This window comes from Musa acuminata, chromosome BXJ2-8, assembly GCF_036884655.1.
Source record: "Musa acuminata AAA Group cultivar baxijiao chromosome BXJ2-8, Cavendish_Baxijiao_AAA, whole genome shotgun sequence".
In the NCBI taxonomy this organism is placed as follows: Eukaryota; Viridiplantae; Streptophyta; class Magnoliopsida; order Zingiberales; family Musaceae; genus Musa; species Musa acuminata.
In genome coordinates, this window is record NC_088345.1 from 45253758 (window position 1) to 45272060 (window position 18303).

At 39.6% G+C, this 18303-nt stretch overlaps 3 protein-coding genes across 4 annotated transcripts; 1 reads left to right on the plus strand and 2 right to left on the minus strand.

Annotated features, from left to right (window-relative positions):
- Positions 1–2090: 2090 nt before the first annotated feature.
- Positions 2091–6124, minus strand: LOC135619652 (protein ACTIVITY OF BC1 COMPLEX KINASE 3, chloroplastic-like). Its single transcript, XM_065121867.1, has 7 exons — positions 5666–6124; positions 5371–5598; positions 4945–5280; positions 4297–4852; positions 3892–4078; positions 3417–3783; positions 2091–2321 (listed from the first exon to the last, which is right to left on the minus strand). The coding sequence occupies exons 1-7, from the start codon at positions 6014–6016 to the stop codon at positions 2199–2201; spliced, it is 2148 nt and encodes a 715-aa protein (XP_064977939.1). The 5' UTR covers positions 6017–6124; the 3' UTR covers positions 2091–2198.
- An 830-nt stretch (positions 6125–6954) lies between these two features.
- LOC103995402 (uncharacterized) lies at positions 6955–10965 on the plus strand. Its single transcript, XM_009415982.3, has 7 exons — positions 6955–7141; positions 7230–7332; positions 8117–9211; positions 9330–9392; positions 9478–9698; positions 9966–10072; positions 10574–10965. Exons 1-7 carry the CDS (start codon positions 7118–7120, stop codon positions 10677–10679), a joined length of 1719 nt encoding a protein of 572 aa, XP_009414257.2. The 5' UTR covers positions 6955–7117; the 3' UTR covers positions 10680–10965.
- A 5449-nt stretch (positions 10966–16414) lies between these two features.
- On the minus strand, positions 16415–17899 carry LOC103995401 (uncharacterized). 2 transcript variants are annotated; one of them, XM_065119284.1, is made up of 2 exons: positions 17836–17894; positions 16415–17105 (listed from the first exon to the last, which is right to left on the minus strand). In XM_065119284.1, the coding sequence occupies exons 1-2, from the start codon at positions 17890–17892 to the stop codon at positions 16509–16511; spliced, it is 654 nt and encodes a 217-aa protein (XP_064975356.1). In that variant the 5' UTR covers positions 17893–17894; the 3' UTR covers positions 16415–16508. The 2 variants fall into 2 exon arrangements, with proteins under 2 accessions (XP_064975356.1, XP_009414256.2); XM_009415981.3 differs by having other exon boundaries at positions 16418–17120; positions 17836–17899.
- Positions 17900–18303: the final 404 nt, after the last annotated feature.

The window sequence follows — 18303 nt, forward strand, 5'->3', positions numbered from 1 at the left end:
ACGTCAAAAATCCTCTAATCAAATCTCTGTCATCTTCACTTATTCTTTTTTTTTTTTCTACATGAGATCTTTCTTACTTTTCTTTTTTTTAGTATATTAGTGTAACACAAGAGGAAAGGGAGCTTTTAAGTCAACACGAGAAAATAATAAATGTATAGAATACGAAACATTTTCCAAAAATTATGCAGTACTTCTATTTAAATTTCTTTCGTTGATATATATATATATATATATATATTCTATGATGCCACATGTACAATAAATGGCACAAATCCATGGTCAACACGCAAGTATCATCACCTCAATTCAACATGTGTTAAACTTGTCGGATCTAAATTAGATGCGGAAGGAGTCGCATCTAATGCTAATTTAACGAACCCATTGCTTCTCGCACACCGACACTTTTGTCGTCCCCATCCAATGAACCCAATGGCCATGTCACCATGTGACTTGTCTCTTAGTCACCTAACTTGCCGTGGTCGACATGGAGACCATAAATAGATAAATAAATAAATAAAATAAATTATATGTTTTCGAATTTATCCTTTTGGGATATACATGTATGTCACTGTCAAACCCAAAACCTTACAAATATTCCATTATAGATGATTTCCTATTCCATTATATTTAATATCTGTTAAATATTTGATTCTAATAGACATTAAATTTTTTTTATGGTAATGAAAATTTTAGAATATTTTCTAATTCAAGTTAGAAATTGATAACAATGATTGATAGTGGCTAAGCTGAGCTTTTTGAATGAATGTTTGACATTTGGAAGGGCATAGCAAATGTGCTATGTTAGAAACTCTAAAGAATAACTATGTAAAAACTTCAAAATAATATGTAACAGTTTAATGAGGCATTTTATACAAATTTTGTATTGTACCGACGTTTCAAGTTGGTTCGAGCTTTGCTCAATATGATATGATACGATACGAACGGTACACTATGATATATCGTTCGATTCATATATATATATATATATATATATATATATATATATATATAAGCACACGTTGCCTCAACGATGTCGTCTCATTTTCTTTTCCTCATCGTATCAAACAAGGAAAAGAATGTGATCTTCTTCTCATCTACGGCGTTTGATGAAGACATCGAAGGCTGTAGACGGCTCCAGCCTTCATCGAAGAACGCAACATAGAAGAAATCGAGCCGTCGACCCTTTGTTACCTCCTGGATCAGGATCATCGAGGGAGGACGGTGCCGGATAAAAAAATATCGAGGTTCTCCTGATTCTCCCTCGACGCTTCTTCCCTCCCTACAACCAAGCCTCAACATGATATCGCCCAGTAACGGACGATCTACGTACCGGACGGTATCATTCGAAATTAAAATTTTTATTTTTATATATGTAAACTGAAGGATTATGCATCCAACAATTATTTGATTGTATCACCACATGAAATATATATTGTAATAGTAAAATAAAGCCATAATCCTAAATCATATACCAGTATACAAAAGTAATCAAACTCTGCATTATACACAAGTCTAAATTTTTGTACCCGCTCAAGATGAAGAATTGGACTTCCAAGAACACTCAATTCTATGTCTACATGAGAAGCACTATACAGTAAGAACATACAGTTCCATTATTGAGGTTTCTGGTGAAAAAAGGAATTGTAGGTGAGATCATTGGAAGATCTCACCATGGCAGCTGATGCATCATGTATTGTTTTCAGTTCACAAGGGTGCATATGATCTTTTAATAACTTTGGCAAGATAAAGCATGATATTTCCAAGGTTTAAGTTAGCTTATAGTTTCTTAAAATGTATTACTTACCTGTCAAGTATGACTAGGTTCAAGCCTAAGAACATACCAAATGACTATGATAACCATAAATGGTTTTCATCCATGAAGTTTAGTGTATCATGACATTTGATGCATCATGCATGAGTTGTTTTCAGTTTACAAGGGTGCATATGGTCTTTTTATAACACTTGGAAAAAGATAAAAGTATGAAATTTCCAAGATTTAGGAAAACTTTTAGGTTGTTAGAATCCTATACTTACCGTGAATTCAGTAAGTGTGGTTGAGATTATGATCACCAGAAATGGATTTTCATCCATGAACTACAGCAAATACACTAATGAATAGAACATATACATGAATCACTTTTTTTTTTTTGTGCAAATAGTTTTGAGAGCACATATACCACTGATTGAGCTGGTAACTCCTACTGAGGAACAGCAGTGGAAGCGGATCTGAGAACCTGTTGCAGCAGTCGAGCAGCCAGGCGTTGAGTAATTCCTCCGAAAACACGACCACCAAGATTGCGAGCTGTAGGTTCTTCGAGAACCTGTGCAATGAATGCATACTTCCATTAAACCTTTCAACAGAATAAATGGAATGCATGAACACAAAAAGACATCATTGGATGTGTATCAGAGGTCCAAAAAAATTTGAATAAAGATGTCATTTATTTTCAGTTGGCAGCATATTGGGTCAAATAAGCACCTGATTTCTCAGTCTTACAGTGCTCTTATAAACTATATTTTATGTAAATGTCTAGAAAGCAAAACTCATTGACAATGGTTCAACAAATTCATATATTTCCCAGAATCTGAAACATGTGAGATGGACTAGATAGAGTAACAAATACAAGCAAATTAGTTGATGCCTACATTGGTTGTACACTGAAGATCTGCAAGATGAAGGTGCTATGGCATTTTTGAATAATAAATCTTGATCTATGTCATTAATTGTCAAACCATGAAATGAATTTGACTCGAAATGAAAATGATCACATTCATGTGGTATAATGAAAAGATTTAATTGATCCTTCACATCAATTTCAACTAACTAGGCCATGGGAGAACCATGGTCATCTACCATAATATCTGATCTCTCATAGAGGCAATTCCCTTGCCTTGTTTGCTCATCATAGACATGGCCTGTCAATAACTAAGATATGAACCCAAAAGGAATTACCAGTCAAAGAGGGTATCTCATTCTTGAATCATTACATCCACCAGTTTGATTCACAGCTTATGAACAATATAATAACCACATACCACATGCAAAAGTACAGCAACAAAATCAGAATATTAAAGAAAAAGTTCAGTATGAGAACATACGGTTATTGTAAGAATCATAAATTAGGACTCTCTTCTGCTGATAGGGTTTTCGAGACTCATTTCTTTTCTTAAAATGTTTGAAGGGGATAGAACTAGGATGCAGCAAATTGACTAGAGAAATTCCATAAAGGACAGGAGTTTATGACTACAAGAGATTGTGACTAATAAAAAAAATTGTAGCATTATGTTGTTGGCTAATAGTACTTCCAGGAATGTTAAATAAAATCTAAATTTTTTAACAGCAAATCTAAACCATCATGTAGATTTATTTAGTGCATACATGATAATCGAACAACAGAAGAGTATATTTGTAGTACCTGCAAAATTGGTTGCAGAAGGCTTGGATCAAAGTTGTCCGAGGATCTCAAAAGGCCCCATATTCTGAACACTGTATCTCGAAGTTCTAGCATCTGTGTTTGTTCACCATCATTAAGCTTAAAAGGTCCACTTGCATTGCCATTACTGACCAAACCCTTCATAAATTCAGGCATAGAATCATATGCATCAATCATCGAGCCCAAGGCAATAGCTTCAGTGACACGAACAGCTTCTTTCACAACAAGAACTCGTAGCTCTTCACCATCAGGACCTAGTAGTAGCTTCAAAACAGGTTGCAAAGCATCCTTAGTAGTAAAATCTCTATCCTTTCTTCCTTGAACAAGAAGGTTCTCAAGCCTATTCCACCTGCACACTAGGTAGAGGTATCACAAATGTTAATCCAGATAAGGTGCCAACTCCAAATAGGTCCAACCTAAACATATTGCACCAAATTGAACCAATAAAAATGCTTGCCTGAATCTGCCATCTTTAAACAATAGGTCGATGAGGGCATCTCTAAGATATGGATTTGGGTCAGTTAGAAGTCTTTTAGCAAAATATGGATATGACGCAGCAAGCACCTTAAAGTTGGGATCAGCGTAAAGGGCTAGACCTTCTAGCACAGTGAGTGACCTCAATATTAGTGCATAATATGCTGGAACTGCAAGCAAGTAAACCACTCCACGAGTTAATAGTCTTGCTAGGTGTCAATGTGAAAGAAGCCTTAAATCTATAAAATAATATATAATGTAGGGCTATAGGAGCAGATATCGCATTCCTGAATCAGCATAACCTTACCAGCCTGCACTCTGGGGTTTATAAAAACACAATAGACAAAATTGCAAGAATACTGTGGCGCTAGGCACAAATAATACTCACCGTTGAAAGGATATTGATATAGAACATTTCCTAGACCATCCACGATGGTCTTAAAATTGAGCTCGCTTACAGTTGAATTGAGTGCATCATCGAAAAAATTCCTAAGAGCTGGCACAATAGGAGACACATCTACATCAGGTGCTAAAAAATCCAACACATAATAATCACGAGCCATGGCATCATAATCCCGATTAACCATGTGAACTACGTGACCAATAATAGCAGATCGTGCATCTTCTGGCGTTTCGCTCATCATCCCAAAATCAATAAAAGCAAGTTTTCCCTCTGGCGTTGCAAGGAGATTACCGGGATGGGGGTCAGCATGAAAAAACCCATATTCAAGCAACTGCCTCAAGCTACATTGGACACCGATGTTAACCAAATCCAACAGCTTCAGACCTTGCTTCTCGATAGTTTCTTGCTCACTCAGCTTAACCCCATTCACCCAATCCATGGTCAGTACCTTTGTGCTAGTGTAATCCCAATATATATCTGGCACAAGTACATATTCCTTGTCGGCATAAAACTTTTTAAATCTCCGTGCATTCTGGCCTTCCTGCAGAAAGCAGTGGAATCCAACAATGAGACACAGAGTTTTGTTCTACAATAGATAGCATGGTAGATTGGATTCACGACAAAGCTATGTACCTGAACATAATTCAGCTCCTGGTAGACCCTTTTTGCAAACTCATCAATTAGAGCAACAACATCACTGGTGATGATATCAACATACTTATTTATCAGAAAACCTAAACCTCTCAGAAGGTAAAAATCCAAACCAATGGCTTCTTCAATCCCTGGCCTTTGCACCTTGACGGCAACGACCTGGCCCGAGTACTTAAGCTGGGCCTTGTAGACCTGACCTAGGCTCGCAGCTGCAATCGGATCCGCCGATATGGCAGAGTAAATGGACTCGAGAGGAGTTCCCAGCTCCCTCTCGATGCAAGCAAATGCCTCCTCATTTGGAAATGTCGGGAGGGCATCCTGTTCGGACGGACAAGAACAAAGTAGCTGAGAATTGATCAGTGATTACTATCAACAACAAGGGGCAATCGATGAGGTCGAACAGGAGACCTGCAATTCAGAGAGCTCCTCGAGATATTCCGGCGGGCAGACGTCGGGGCGGGTGGACAAGCCCTGCCCAATCTTCACGAACGTCGGCCCCAGTCGGGTAAACGTCTTCGTCAGCTCCGCCGCCCTCTGCCGCTTCCGCTGGTCGAGCTGTCCTCGCCTCTGGTCCGCGACTAGCTTCAAGGCGAAGGTGCCCAACGCCGTGAAGATCTCTAGCGTCCTCGATAGCACCTACCACCCACATAACCAACATCAAGAAGCCAAGCGCGGAGAGAAGAGCCCTCGAACTGGGAGTTACCTTGAGGGGCTGAGCGGCGTATTTGGCGGCTAGAAGCTGTGGGTCGTAGACGGTGGCATTGGCGGCCCGGGCCATGGCCCGCGCCTCGGCTTGCATGTCCTCGGCGCGATCTTTGCGGATGACGGAGAGAGGGGCGAGCGGCCTGGAGGAGACGGCGGTGGGCGTCTGCATCTCCGCAGCGAGCTGGATGGCGTACTGCCCCCTTCCGCTGCCCACGTCGGTCTCGGAGGCGGAGACGGGCCGGGCCTCGATGAGAGCCGCGCGGGGGGGTCTCGGAGGATGGCGCGCCGGGTACGGCGTCCGCCGGTGAGTCGACGCAGGGGGCGAGGGGAGGGAGAGGGCGACGGCCATTGGGGTGGGTGACGGCCGAGGGGGCCGAGGAAGGAAGCAGGACGGAAACGTGCTCGACGGTGGAACCTCTCGTTTTATGTGGAAAGAAATGGAGAGCCTGCTCACGCACGCCACAGACGGGTCGAGTGGCAAGGGGGACGGATGCGTACGTTACTCCGAAGACTTCACGTGAGGCGCACGTGAAGACGGCCGGATAAGAACGCGCCGGAAGCATAATTTTCTTGGGTATTTTATTTGTCCATTTAAGCCCTAAAAAAACATTAATATACATATTTTATAAAGCATAATGTGATTAATATTTTAGGAGTAAGATACTGATATTTACATAAATACTTAGAAATATAAAATATTTCCGACGCACTTAATGATATAGGAATTTATTTTTATTTTAGTATTGAAACGAATGGTTTAAAACTCACTATATCATTGGATTTTATTTGGTGAGAACATTTTAGTGGACTGCGGAATGGTCGCCGCATCCCTTTATGAAATTAATTAAATTGAGAATAATGAGATCCTCTTGTTTTTAGTTGAATTTTTTTTGGGGGGGCCAACATATTTGTGTAACCACAGCTCATAAAGAACTTTATATTATAGGCCCTAAAAATAAATAAAAATAATTATTAGAAGTGGAAGAATAAAAATAATTATTCGATATTATTGATTTAATCTACAATATTTGCTTATCAATAGTAATTAACAGTGCATTATTTCCTCGATTAAATGTCAAGAGGGACTTTAAAATGGAATCCAAAAGGATAACTATTCAGATGCTAATTTAATTAAATGATCATATTTATTTGAATTTGAAATGAGCCACGTGGCAGCACGAGGGCACAAAGAAAGCAAGGCAAGAGAGGAAGCGAGAGAGCTTCAAATCCGCGCCTCTCCCTCGTTCAAACTGATTAAAAACCGCTCCTTTGCCCACCCCCCACCCGTTTCCCCCCATTTCAAACCCGTTCCTCCCCCCTTTCCCAAACCCTAGCGCTCTCGATCCCCAGTTCCTCTCTCCCTCGCGTCTTCGGCGTCCCGCTAGGGTTTGTGCTTCGTCTCCCGCCGTTTCGTTCTTGGATCTGGGACCTGGATCCGTTGGATTCTGGAATGGCGGCGGATGCCTCCGCCAAGGTATGAGACCGATTTATGCTTTGGTGACTTGGATTCGTTGTCTTCTTCCGCTTTTGATCGTGGTCGTGTGGTGTTTACCCATTTGAAGGTGGAGGCGGAGGAGAGGGACGGCGACTGCGACCTGGAAGGGCGGCTGGATGGGCCCAAGCGAATAAAGATGCGGGATCTGGAATCGGTTCTTCGGGCGCAAGGTGGGGTGGCTTCTTGATTTATGATCGGAGTGGTCTTTAGGTCTGTGAATTGGAAAAAGTTTGGGAAGACAGTTTCTTTAAGCCATAAAATACCATGGTTCGCAGATACATCCATTATTTCCCCCTTTTTGATGAAAACACGAAGCTTAACTATTCTTGGCTTGTCTATTATGATGCTTTTGTGAACGGAGACAGCTGCATCTTCTTTCATAAGGGAGTTTCCCTAGCCATGAACTCGAGTACTGAAGTCATACTTGAGCACACCAAACTGTCATTCCATGACATTGGAAGAAGTTGATGTTAAAGAATGTGAAAACAAGGTCTTCTTTACAGTAGGTCAAATTTGATGGAAAATAGAGAGAGAGAGAGAGAGAGAGAGAGAGAGAGAGAGAGAGAGAGTAGCATCTGAGTTTTGGATAATGTGTTTCAGTTTGCAATCAGCATAACATTATGCTCCTGCATCACTTGCCTCGTTGCCAATTTTATGTGGTTGTTTTTAGTCAATAACTTCTCTTAGAACATGCTTGAACTAGATAGAAATTTGAATGGTTCAATCTTCGTTCAGAAACTAGATTCATACATGTAAGAGAACTAATACAACACAGCTAGATGGCATTTTAATTTGTTTGTTGATATAAATTTACTTTATATCCAAGTTAAGCTTAGGATTTTATAGTCTAAATGATATGCAAACACAAATCTCATTTATTTTCTGCACCAATGTGTGTGTTCAACCTCCTTTTCTTTCACATAAACTGATATTATTGTTTGCTTTGTACTGCAGGAACAAGGAACTGTAGTTTAGATTCGTCAACAATTAACGAAGAAAAGGTACTTGGACATGATAAAAAAGAAGACACTGATTCTGGAATTACAATGGCTACCAAATCTGTGATTTTGGACAAGCTTGCATCAGAGACTACAAGTCATAGTTCTGTTGAAGATATTGCTGCTTGTCTAACTTTGGGTCCTTCTGGCAGTGCAAGTTCTTTGAGCTTGGGGCATGATGGTCTGCCGGTATCTGCTACAGAATTTAGTAATGAATCTTGCCCCATCGAAGCAAAGATGGGGAGTGAACAAAATGGAGGTAAGCTGGTGGGGCTAGAAGTGGATCTTAATTCGCTGAGCACAGAACACAATCCATTTTATCCTTTCAAAAAGTTGGGACAGATCAAATCTGCAGATGCCTCCGAGAGTGGTAGCACCACTGGTCCGGTTGAGGAGAGTGGACCTCTGAGAATGTGGAAGGAAATGAAGCAGAATGGCTTTCTTTCATCTTCACATGGAGGCATACCAATGCCCAGGCAGCGCAGTCGCCAGTCAAGAAAGAGAAAAGAGGATGAACTCCGAAGCAAGACCGAGATTGCGAAGAGAGAACAGGCCAACAGGTTTGCAAGAATTGCTGCTCCCAGTGGATTGCTTTCTGGACTAAACCCAGGGATCATCAACCATGTAAGAAATAGCAAGCAGGTTCACTCCATCATAGAGGCCATAGTGCGCTCTGAGAAACATGATGGTCAAAGTCAGAATAGGATCACCGACCAAATGGGCAGAGGAAGAAAAGAGATTAATGAGAGAAGAAAAGAGCATATCCGGACCCAAGATTCAACAATCAAGCAGATCAATGTCTCTACAAGCAAGCCATGTATTCCACCAAACATGGAGTATACAGGTGAAGTCAACGAAATGGACAAGGTTAGGCACAAGTTTAATCAAGGAGCTTGTGCAACTTCACAACTGACAACTTCGGGCCGTGGGGACGATGCACTTACGTTAAAGCTCTCACCAGCTACAACAATGGTTTCGGAAAATGCTAGCAGTGCAACAACTGATGAATTTTCTGCTAATCGGGAGAACCCTGACACTCTATCTCTTGAAGGTAGCAACTCGAATAAGAGAATTTACTGTTATAGAGTTTACTGAACTTTGGCATTATGTTTGTATGATTCCTCATAACATAATGCAGATGAGCTAACTTGACAAATGATCATCTACAGCTGCCAATGTTGCTTCCCAGTGGTTGGACCTTCTTCAGCAGGACATAAAAGGACGGCTCGCTGGTGATAGTTTCTTTAACGAAAGCTTTGCTTGTAGCTGTTGAATACAACAATATTATTTATGTATCAAACATTGGTTTGTGTGCAGCACTACGGCGCAGCAAGAAGAGAGTAAGGAATGTCATACAGACCGAATTGCCTTACCTGTTATCCAAAGAGTTCATGTCTAACCAGGAAAATGAACCTTATTTTGCGCAATCGTCCGAGGCTGGTTGTTCTTCGAAGGCAATCTCAGATATGCATGTGGCACGTTGGAGATCTCTTTTTAGCCAAATGGACAAAGCACTGTTCGAGGAGGGAAAGCACCTTGTGAGTATCTACTTGTGTTCCTGAGCACTTTCAATTGTTTCTGTTTAATCACTAGTTTTTTGAACTTCGAAGTGCAACATTGACCCCTCGATCTTGTTTTTAGGCTTTTTGTCTTTAATACATGGAAGTATTTTTATCATGTGATAGATAGCATACATGGAAGAAGCCTTTGTAGCTTTCTTTGGGTAGCGTAAATTACTTTCTGGCTGCGAAGGTGTAAGTTTTTGGATTGCTGCATGGATTACAATGGCTCTTATTCTGTTCCAGGAGAACTGGTTGAAACAAATTCAAGAGATGCAATTGCACTGTGAGAACGGCCTTAAGTTCGTTGTTTCAGGTGCTTCTTCCCATCTAATTTCAGCAAACGATTCAAGGTTTGTTGACTCCTCAGAATTCTCATTTTCCAGAATGTAGATTATTGTTGCAGCATGCTGCTACAAAAATATGTCATGTACTGCAATGTTGTATTCCTACACATTATAGACTAGTCTATTAATTGCATAAAAAGTAAGTTACAAACAACTTGCAATCCTAAACAGGATGCGTAGTATGATTTAGAGTTATATTCTAGATAGCCGACATTTTGTTGATGCCAAAGTTTTCATTGCTATCCAGAAATGCATTCAATCTTATGCATATACAAGTAAAAGTGTGTACTCATTATTGATCATTTAAAATCATTTCTTTCTGATACATTATTATCGTTTGAAGTATCTCACTTGATTCCAGTTCATCTTTAATCGTTTGAACCCAAGTCGTGATCATTTATCTTCATATTACTATTTGTCTTTGTTCAATTAAATTAGTGTCTTAATTCCATTTAATCTCCATACGATGGTGACACATAAACTTCGTATATGCATTGTGGCTTGCAGTAAACCTAAGAAATCTGAAGCTGTAGAGAGGGAGTGCGCGGTCTGGGCTGCAGCAGCATCCATCTACTCCACATGCAACTTGATCATGACGACAGAAAACGTGTGATGCTTCTGAACTCAGTAACCCCTTTGCACTTGCTTCACTAATTAAACAATCTTGGTAACTTGCTCATGCCAAATTGCCGCATTCCATTCTATAAATTAGGGGACTTGTGATTTCTCTTGCACTTGTTTTATGTGCATTTGCGTCAACTCGTGTCAAAATCTCTCTCTGACATTAATCGTATTTGTTAATCTTTATTGTAATGGTGATTTTTTGCCCACAAAAATTGATGTTTCTATTGAAAGCAGTGTGATATTTTCAATAAAAGAACTTGAGACTATAGTCTCATTGTTAGCTCTAACATTTGTTGAAAGGTTCACCAGTTTTAAGTTTTCTATGAAGAAAATGTCATAACTTCAACTTAGGCTAATACTAAATGCTGTAGGCAATATAGTGGAGATTATTTGGACCAAAACTCTACAATCATAGGTTGATGGCCGAAGCACAAAACTGGTAGACAAGTCATCTGTTTTAAAGTAACAGCATTGTTAAGCAGACTGTAATATCGACTAATCTAGGAGGAACACCGACTAATCTATTCATCATCAATTTCAGAATCTAATATAGGTAAATTCTTTGTTGGTAGTGAAGTTTTTGCCTGTTGTTTTTTCAAGTGCAATCAATCTTGCAGTGAAAACTAAAGTTCACCATCTTAGGATCACTTGCAATAAACACCTAGTCATAGATTCCTCGAGGTTTGGAAGAACCCAATCGGACTAAAAGTTTAGTGTCTCAAGACATAAATAATAACTACTCGTCAGGCAATCAGAGAACTCATCCACGTTGAAGGGGGATCAAGAATGCTATTTTAACTAGTTAATGTAGAAGAAGATATCAGCCAGCTTAGCTAATAATTTGCACGACAAAAAAAAAAAAAAAAAAAAAAAAAAATCTAGATCGTAACTTTACTCCGGATGTCAGAAGAACACATCTTATCTATCTTTACGATCCAGATCAGAAATTTAGTTAGAGAGTACAAATTCGAAATCTTAGTTGGGTAAAAGTTCAAAATTCTACACACCAATGCTAACGGGGTTGCTCGATTGACTCGACGTCACAGTAGACTTCAACTCTTCCTAGCATTGTTGTTGTTATTGTTGCTATCATTGCTATCGCTCACGACGATAGCAATGATAGGAGTCGAGAGCTCTCGAAGACTCTTCCTCGAGGAAGATAAGGGAGCTCGTTCCTCTCGGCGCTACGAAGGGGAGAGTTCGTCATTCCTTCGTCGTTGACTGACTGGGCAGTGATGGAGGGAGGTTGGTGCAATCGTTATTAGGTTTAACGCCAACATTCTTCACTTGGCCTTGGTGGACATCAATGAGTTGTAATGCTTGCGATGCACGGTCTCTCTCTGCAAGAGAATTGCCTCTTCCCGACCTTACTGGAACTGAGAGGCTTTTGGATTTTGCAGCCTCTCCTGACAAAGAGGAAATATTACATCACGAATTCAACATAAGGAGTGTTGTAAGATGGCATCACAAGAGTTGTAAGACAACATCATAAGTTTGATACCATTTGGGTGGGAGAATTATCTTTCGAAATTGGAAGACTTCCACGAAAAGGAGTGGAGAAGTAATTAGTGTCTCGCTTTCAATGCAACGACGTATGCACGTAATTAGTGATTCGACATATACGATCAGGTCGAGCAGTGATAAGCTCGGTCTGGTGTCCACCTGACCGATACTTGTCTTACACATTAGCTTCACTTGGTTAACACATTATGTGGGGTACGAATCTATAAAATTAACAGTGTAGTGTTGACAAGGGGGTCGTTATGATTCCAAAGTTACACTTACCGAGTTATTACCATTCATCCCCTGCATTAGATGCATAATTTTATAATACCATTGAAGGTTAGATTGTCATAGACAAAGTTGTGAATAGGATATTCGACGTAATGCTTGTATATATTTATATCTTTCAATTTTGTTCAAACAACATGTAGAAAGCTTGCAATAGGTTTGACAATCTCATTTTGATCCATTTTTTTATCCTTCCATGCTTGTAAAAATAGATTATATGCGGTCATTGTGTAGAGACAAAACTATTCAGAAATAGATCATCCAAGTAGCAATTTTAGGAATTTTCTAACCCTATAGAGCGGTGCAAAGTGTCAACCAGCACAGCACCCAAGAGCTACTTGGGTGACACATGAGGATAAGTTTTTGGGGTAGTGTCTAGGGTTAGTTTACTATCTTGTTTCATAGCAATGTCATGTGGTCACTTTTGACTATGGCAAACTATCTTCGATCCTTTATCATGCGATTGTTTAGAGCTTGTGAATGATTTGCCTGTGGATCTTGAGTTAAACGTTTTCTTTAACCTATCATCTTTTTTACATATCCTTAAAAGGACCATGAGAGGTTTTGAGGAGGTTGACTCTTTATGGATAGACACGCAAGGGTGTCGTACAACTTAGACAAAGCCAGCTAAGTTCATTACAAAAGGTATCATAGTGGAAAAAGCATACTTAAAAACACTTGATATGCAAACATGAGGGACTTAGTGACGCTGCGTTGAGGGTAGTCAAAATACGTGACTATTTGGAAAAAATGAGCATTTAGATGTAGGGAACAAAGTCGCTTAAAGGAGCGGGCATACATTAAGAGGAATGACTAACCTTTCATGCGAGAGGTACCACGAGGACAAGCAAGCTATGAAGAACATATAGCGTATAAAGATTAAGATATCTAAATCGAGCTACGACAATCAAACTTGATTGTAACTTATAGCAAGTGGGGCACTTGGTCAAGAATGAAATTATGCAAGGTGGGATGGGTTGCCCAACGACCGAAAGAGTTAAAGAGAATTGTTAATTTAAAGAATTTGATACTTATGTAAAGGCTTGTATGTAGATAATGGATTGTCCGTGACTATCCCAAGGCAGTCAAAACTCAACGTCATGGAGCATTAAAAATTTTTCTTCGGCTTAGGAAGGATACATCCATAGTAAGCTAAAGTGTGCAGTAAATTTAGCATATTTCAAAGCCTTAAGGGGTGCAATAAGAGGTTATATTGGCAAAGAGTCATAATCCAACAAGTGCGTTTGAGAGAGCGAAATAGTGCATAATTTGTTCAACAAGACAAAGTAGTTTAAGGGGATGGTGGTTTCTGAAACTTCTAAAGATAAGGATGCGAAGAAAAAAGTTGTCTTAATGAGATAGATATCTAGGAGAGATAAGTTTCAGTTCTCTAGAGGGGGAATCATATACAACGAAGTGCACATGTTGAGGAGGAGTACCCCAAGACAATAACTCCACAAAGCTTTAAGGACCGAGTGAGTGGCGAGGAGTCATTACATGATCTCCCGTGAGGTAATACGTTGGTAGATTCATTGCACAAGTGGGGGGGGGGGGGATCCAAGGCAACACTAAATGAAGGCATACTTGGAGCCGATATAAAGATCAAACTTAATGGAGGTCTGACTCATGAAATGATGGGTGTGAGGGCCACCATCAACATATCGTAAATCGAGGAGCAGAACAACTTGGGTATAACTTAGTAAGTGCTCAAGTTATATAAAGAGAGTCAATATAGAAGATGGAACATAGAGGGGAGGCACGAAGATTTTCAAGGATAGATGTTAAGGACATGAACTCTTACAGAAACAAGAACAAGATTATGTCATTACATGGGTCTCTCGTTCTAATAGAGATGACTCAACCTACATGGTGCTAAAATTAAAGAGAGCTTTGAGACACATGTACCTTATTTCAACAAAGTATTTGAAAGAGGAACTAAGGAGACTCAACTTGCAGAGACAAAGTTATGTTCCAAAAATCTTGGTATAGGGCAAGAGGATGCGAAAATGGGTACTCTTGAAGAATATGTCATAGTGCTACTATTCGAGTTATTGTGAAATAAGCGGTGCATAACGAAGATTATGATGAGGGGTAGAGACCTAGGATCTAAATAATGACGTACTAATTTCAATGAATTCAGTGAACTTTAAGAGTTGCTAAGTGATGACCTATTCTAGAGTTATAGTTTATTCGAGTGTAACCCTAAACCGGTGGACGAATGCCGATTGTCAAAAGAGTGAACATAATTGAAGATGGTAGATGCCACATATGGAGAGATCTCAATTCGAGTTCATCTCATAAGGATTAGAATACAATAAAAATGTCACCAAGAGGCGATAAAGTATAGCGGATCATAGTAAAAAAGTTCGAGGCAATACGACACATATTTGATAAGTCCGACAAGAGACTTGATCATATGAACATATGATTGAGAGCTATTAGGAGCTCTACTTCGGTGAATTTCGGGTGCAAGTACTAATGAGTCCCATGGGGTAAATTGATCATACAAAGATATGATTAAAGCAGCAGGAGACATATTCACTTAAGGGAGTCTATCATAGGATAAGGTTGGGTAAGCAAACATTGCTACCAAGAAAGCAAAGTAGAACAAAATCAATACGAGCCTTGCAACATGATAGCGGAGGCCATATATAGGAGTTGTAATATGTCTTTCCATCGACCAAGTGTAACTACTCATAAAACACAAAAGCCTTGAAGCAGTGATTGAAAGGGGCGAGAAGCAATTAGAGGGACTTAGCTACATAAAGCTAAGCATCAGTTAGAATAGAAGTGGACTCGGAGGAGTATCGCAGAGGTAGATCTACCGATTGTGAAGAAAGGGATACAAATATAAAGTGATGGATAGTAGGGCCATGGGCATGGTAGCGCCATGGTACCGCAAAGGCCAGAGAACTTTGTAAGACTAGTGTCAACAGGCTTCTCATTAAAATAATCGAAAGTGGAGGGATTTCAGGTCGATGTAGGAGTACTCGATTAAGGAATGAAGTAGGTAGTACGTAATGTTATACATTTTCTACTTAGAGGAGTAGACAATAGAAATGATGAAGAAGACGGTATAATCCTAATAATAACCAAAACTATTAGAGGCTTGCTCCAAATCAGGATGAAATTTTATTCTTTTCAAGCAAAACTTCTTATATTTCAAAAGCTTGATGACAATGAGAAGGTGAATTACGATAACTAACTCAACGCAAGGAGTGCGAACATTTTAGATTCTTCGTAAGTGTGAGCAAAGAGTAAGCAAAGACTAATAACTGGCTTGATATATGATATATAACCTTTGAGGAGGTGCACGAAGTCAACGAACATTTGTCTTCTCAATCCTTAAAAGAATGGGTAAAACTAAGTACTCCAGTAAATATAAAATGGTGCGGAGTGTAAGTTAGAACAATATCTAGGGGCTACCCAAGTGACACATAATTGGATAAGACTTTGGGGTAGTGTTTAGAGTCAGTTCGCTATCTTGTTCCATAATAATATCACGTGGACAGTTATGGAAACCTTAGATTACGACGGATCACCTTAAATAATTTATCTTGTGATCTTTCAAAGATTAAGAAATTCATATTTATAATATACATTGTCTATCAAGTATTTATAAAAATAAATATATATAGATTCCGATTTAAATACTTTTTCTAACCTATCTTTTGTAGGTCCGATAACGAGAGGTTTTACCTGGACTAATTCTTTTTGAACGAACACCAAGAGCATTATATATTTTAGGTAAAACTAGCTAATAAAATGATGCTTATAATTAAATTAGTGATGGTCAAGATCACGTGACGTAACATGATTAAATTAGTGATGGTCGAGATCACCTGACGTAACATGATGGATGAGCATCATGTACTGGATATGCCGTTCGTGAAGACCGATAGAATCACTCAACAAAGAAGTAAACCCACGGGAGTTTTCAGAGAACGTGTGGACGATTCCAAACAAGTTATTACACTCCCCAGAGAGTCAAATGGCGGCTCTGCCGCAGCCATGAAAGAGAAGGAAGCTAAGCATGAGAGAACCCCACGTTTCCTGGTGAACTCCCCATGTATTGCTGCCCATTTGCTTGCGCACTCGGCTCGACGCGTTGTCGCGTCGCGCTCCAGGTGAAGAGACGACGAAGCAGCTTGAACTCCCTGTTGCTGCACCAGGTCAGCGTGCCAACCCCGAGGAAGAAGACGAGGAGCGCAGCGAAGAAGGAGCACGCCCACAGTAGCTTCCCGTAGGAGGCCAGAGAGAAGGCTAACCCTAGCGCGCACATGGCGAGGATGATGAAGGCTCGCAGGATCCGCAACAAGGCCTTGATCCCCAACGTGTTGGGCGCCGCCTTCAGCAGCAGTATGATGATGGTGCCCATGGAGAAGCCGAAGGCGAGGCTGATGGCGACCAGGTACGCTTTGCCCACTCGCGTGTGCTGCATGTCCTGCAGCTTCTCCGACCGCAACCGGCCGATCCCGCCCAGGAACGCCGCCGAGCCCACCAGCGTCGACACCACCATCAGCCACCCCCGAGTCTTCTTCATCCACTCCCGCTGCTCCTCGTCGCTCTCGACCGCCCGCGGCGGCGGCGACTGCGCTTGACCGACGACGCCAGTCGCAGCTTCCTTATAATATCCGTCCTGCAAATGCTTCAGCCTTGTTGTTTTCTTTTGTTCTTCTTCCTTCTCATTTTCTTGAAGGAAAAAAAGCTAATACTAAACTAACTAATCGACTTGCTGTTAAAGAAGAAAGGCTTCAAGTAAAGATTGAGATTAGTTGATATGAAACAATGATTATGTCAACTATTCTAATATTCAGATTTATATATTAAATTGTACTAATGGATTTTTTTAATATATTTCCAACATATTCGTGGAATAAATCGATATTCTTTTCAGCTACTAACAAAAAAAAAATATTTTAAAAACATTTTTCAAAAATATATTTCAATCATAAAGAAAAAAATGTGTAATTATTAGAAAAATTACATCTACTTATGTTTAATCAAGAAATAGGATATCACAAAACTATAAAAAAAATAATAATAATAAAACCGTAAAGACTCAATTATTTAGGATCATTATTGATATCAACAAAAAAATCACAAGAGTATTTATATTTTTTTTAGATTTTTATCTACTTCTACAAAACTATATACTATTCCAAAATATATCTTAAGCAATTATCTAAAAGAGGGGTTCATAAGCTACGTTGGTAGATATCATAGACTTTTAGCATTAAAGACGTAAAAGAGACATTTCTTGTTCTTCAAAGATCAACCTTTTGATCGAGAATTGAACTTCTCAAAAAATACTTCGTATATTTATAAACTCTACTGAATGCATAAAGACTTACTCGGTTTTCACTTGGTGGGAGAGTGGAGACACCGATCACTACTTGACTTGTTGCCATCTGTTTACTGGGATTAGTTGTGTTTAAAATCCTTGAGCTTCACTCTCCTTTTATAGTGAGTTCGGAACTATATTATAAAAAGTCAACTTTTATGGTCAACTTATCCAATTAAATTGACATTTAACAATCGACTAGGAGGAGATAAGCACCACAAGTCACCTTTATAAGGTCAATTAGACAAGTATACTACTAGAGACTACCAAACTAATGAGGTGTATTGAAGACAACTGGTTGGATTTCTATAAGCAATGAAGACAAAGTTAAGGATGACTTTATAGGCGTTACGGATTAAGATACCTATTAAATTGATTTTAAGATTGGAGTAAGAGTGACGGAGCTTGAAATCATTTCCTACTTCAGCTGGATTAAGATACTTGTTAGTCAAATCTACATGTGAGAAAGTGGTTAGCC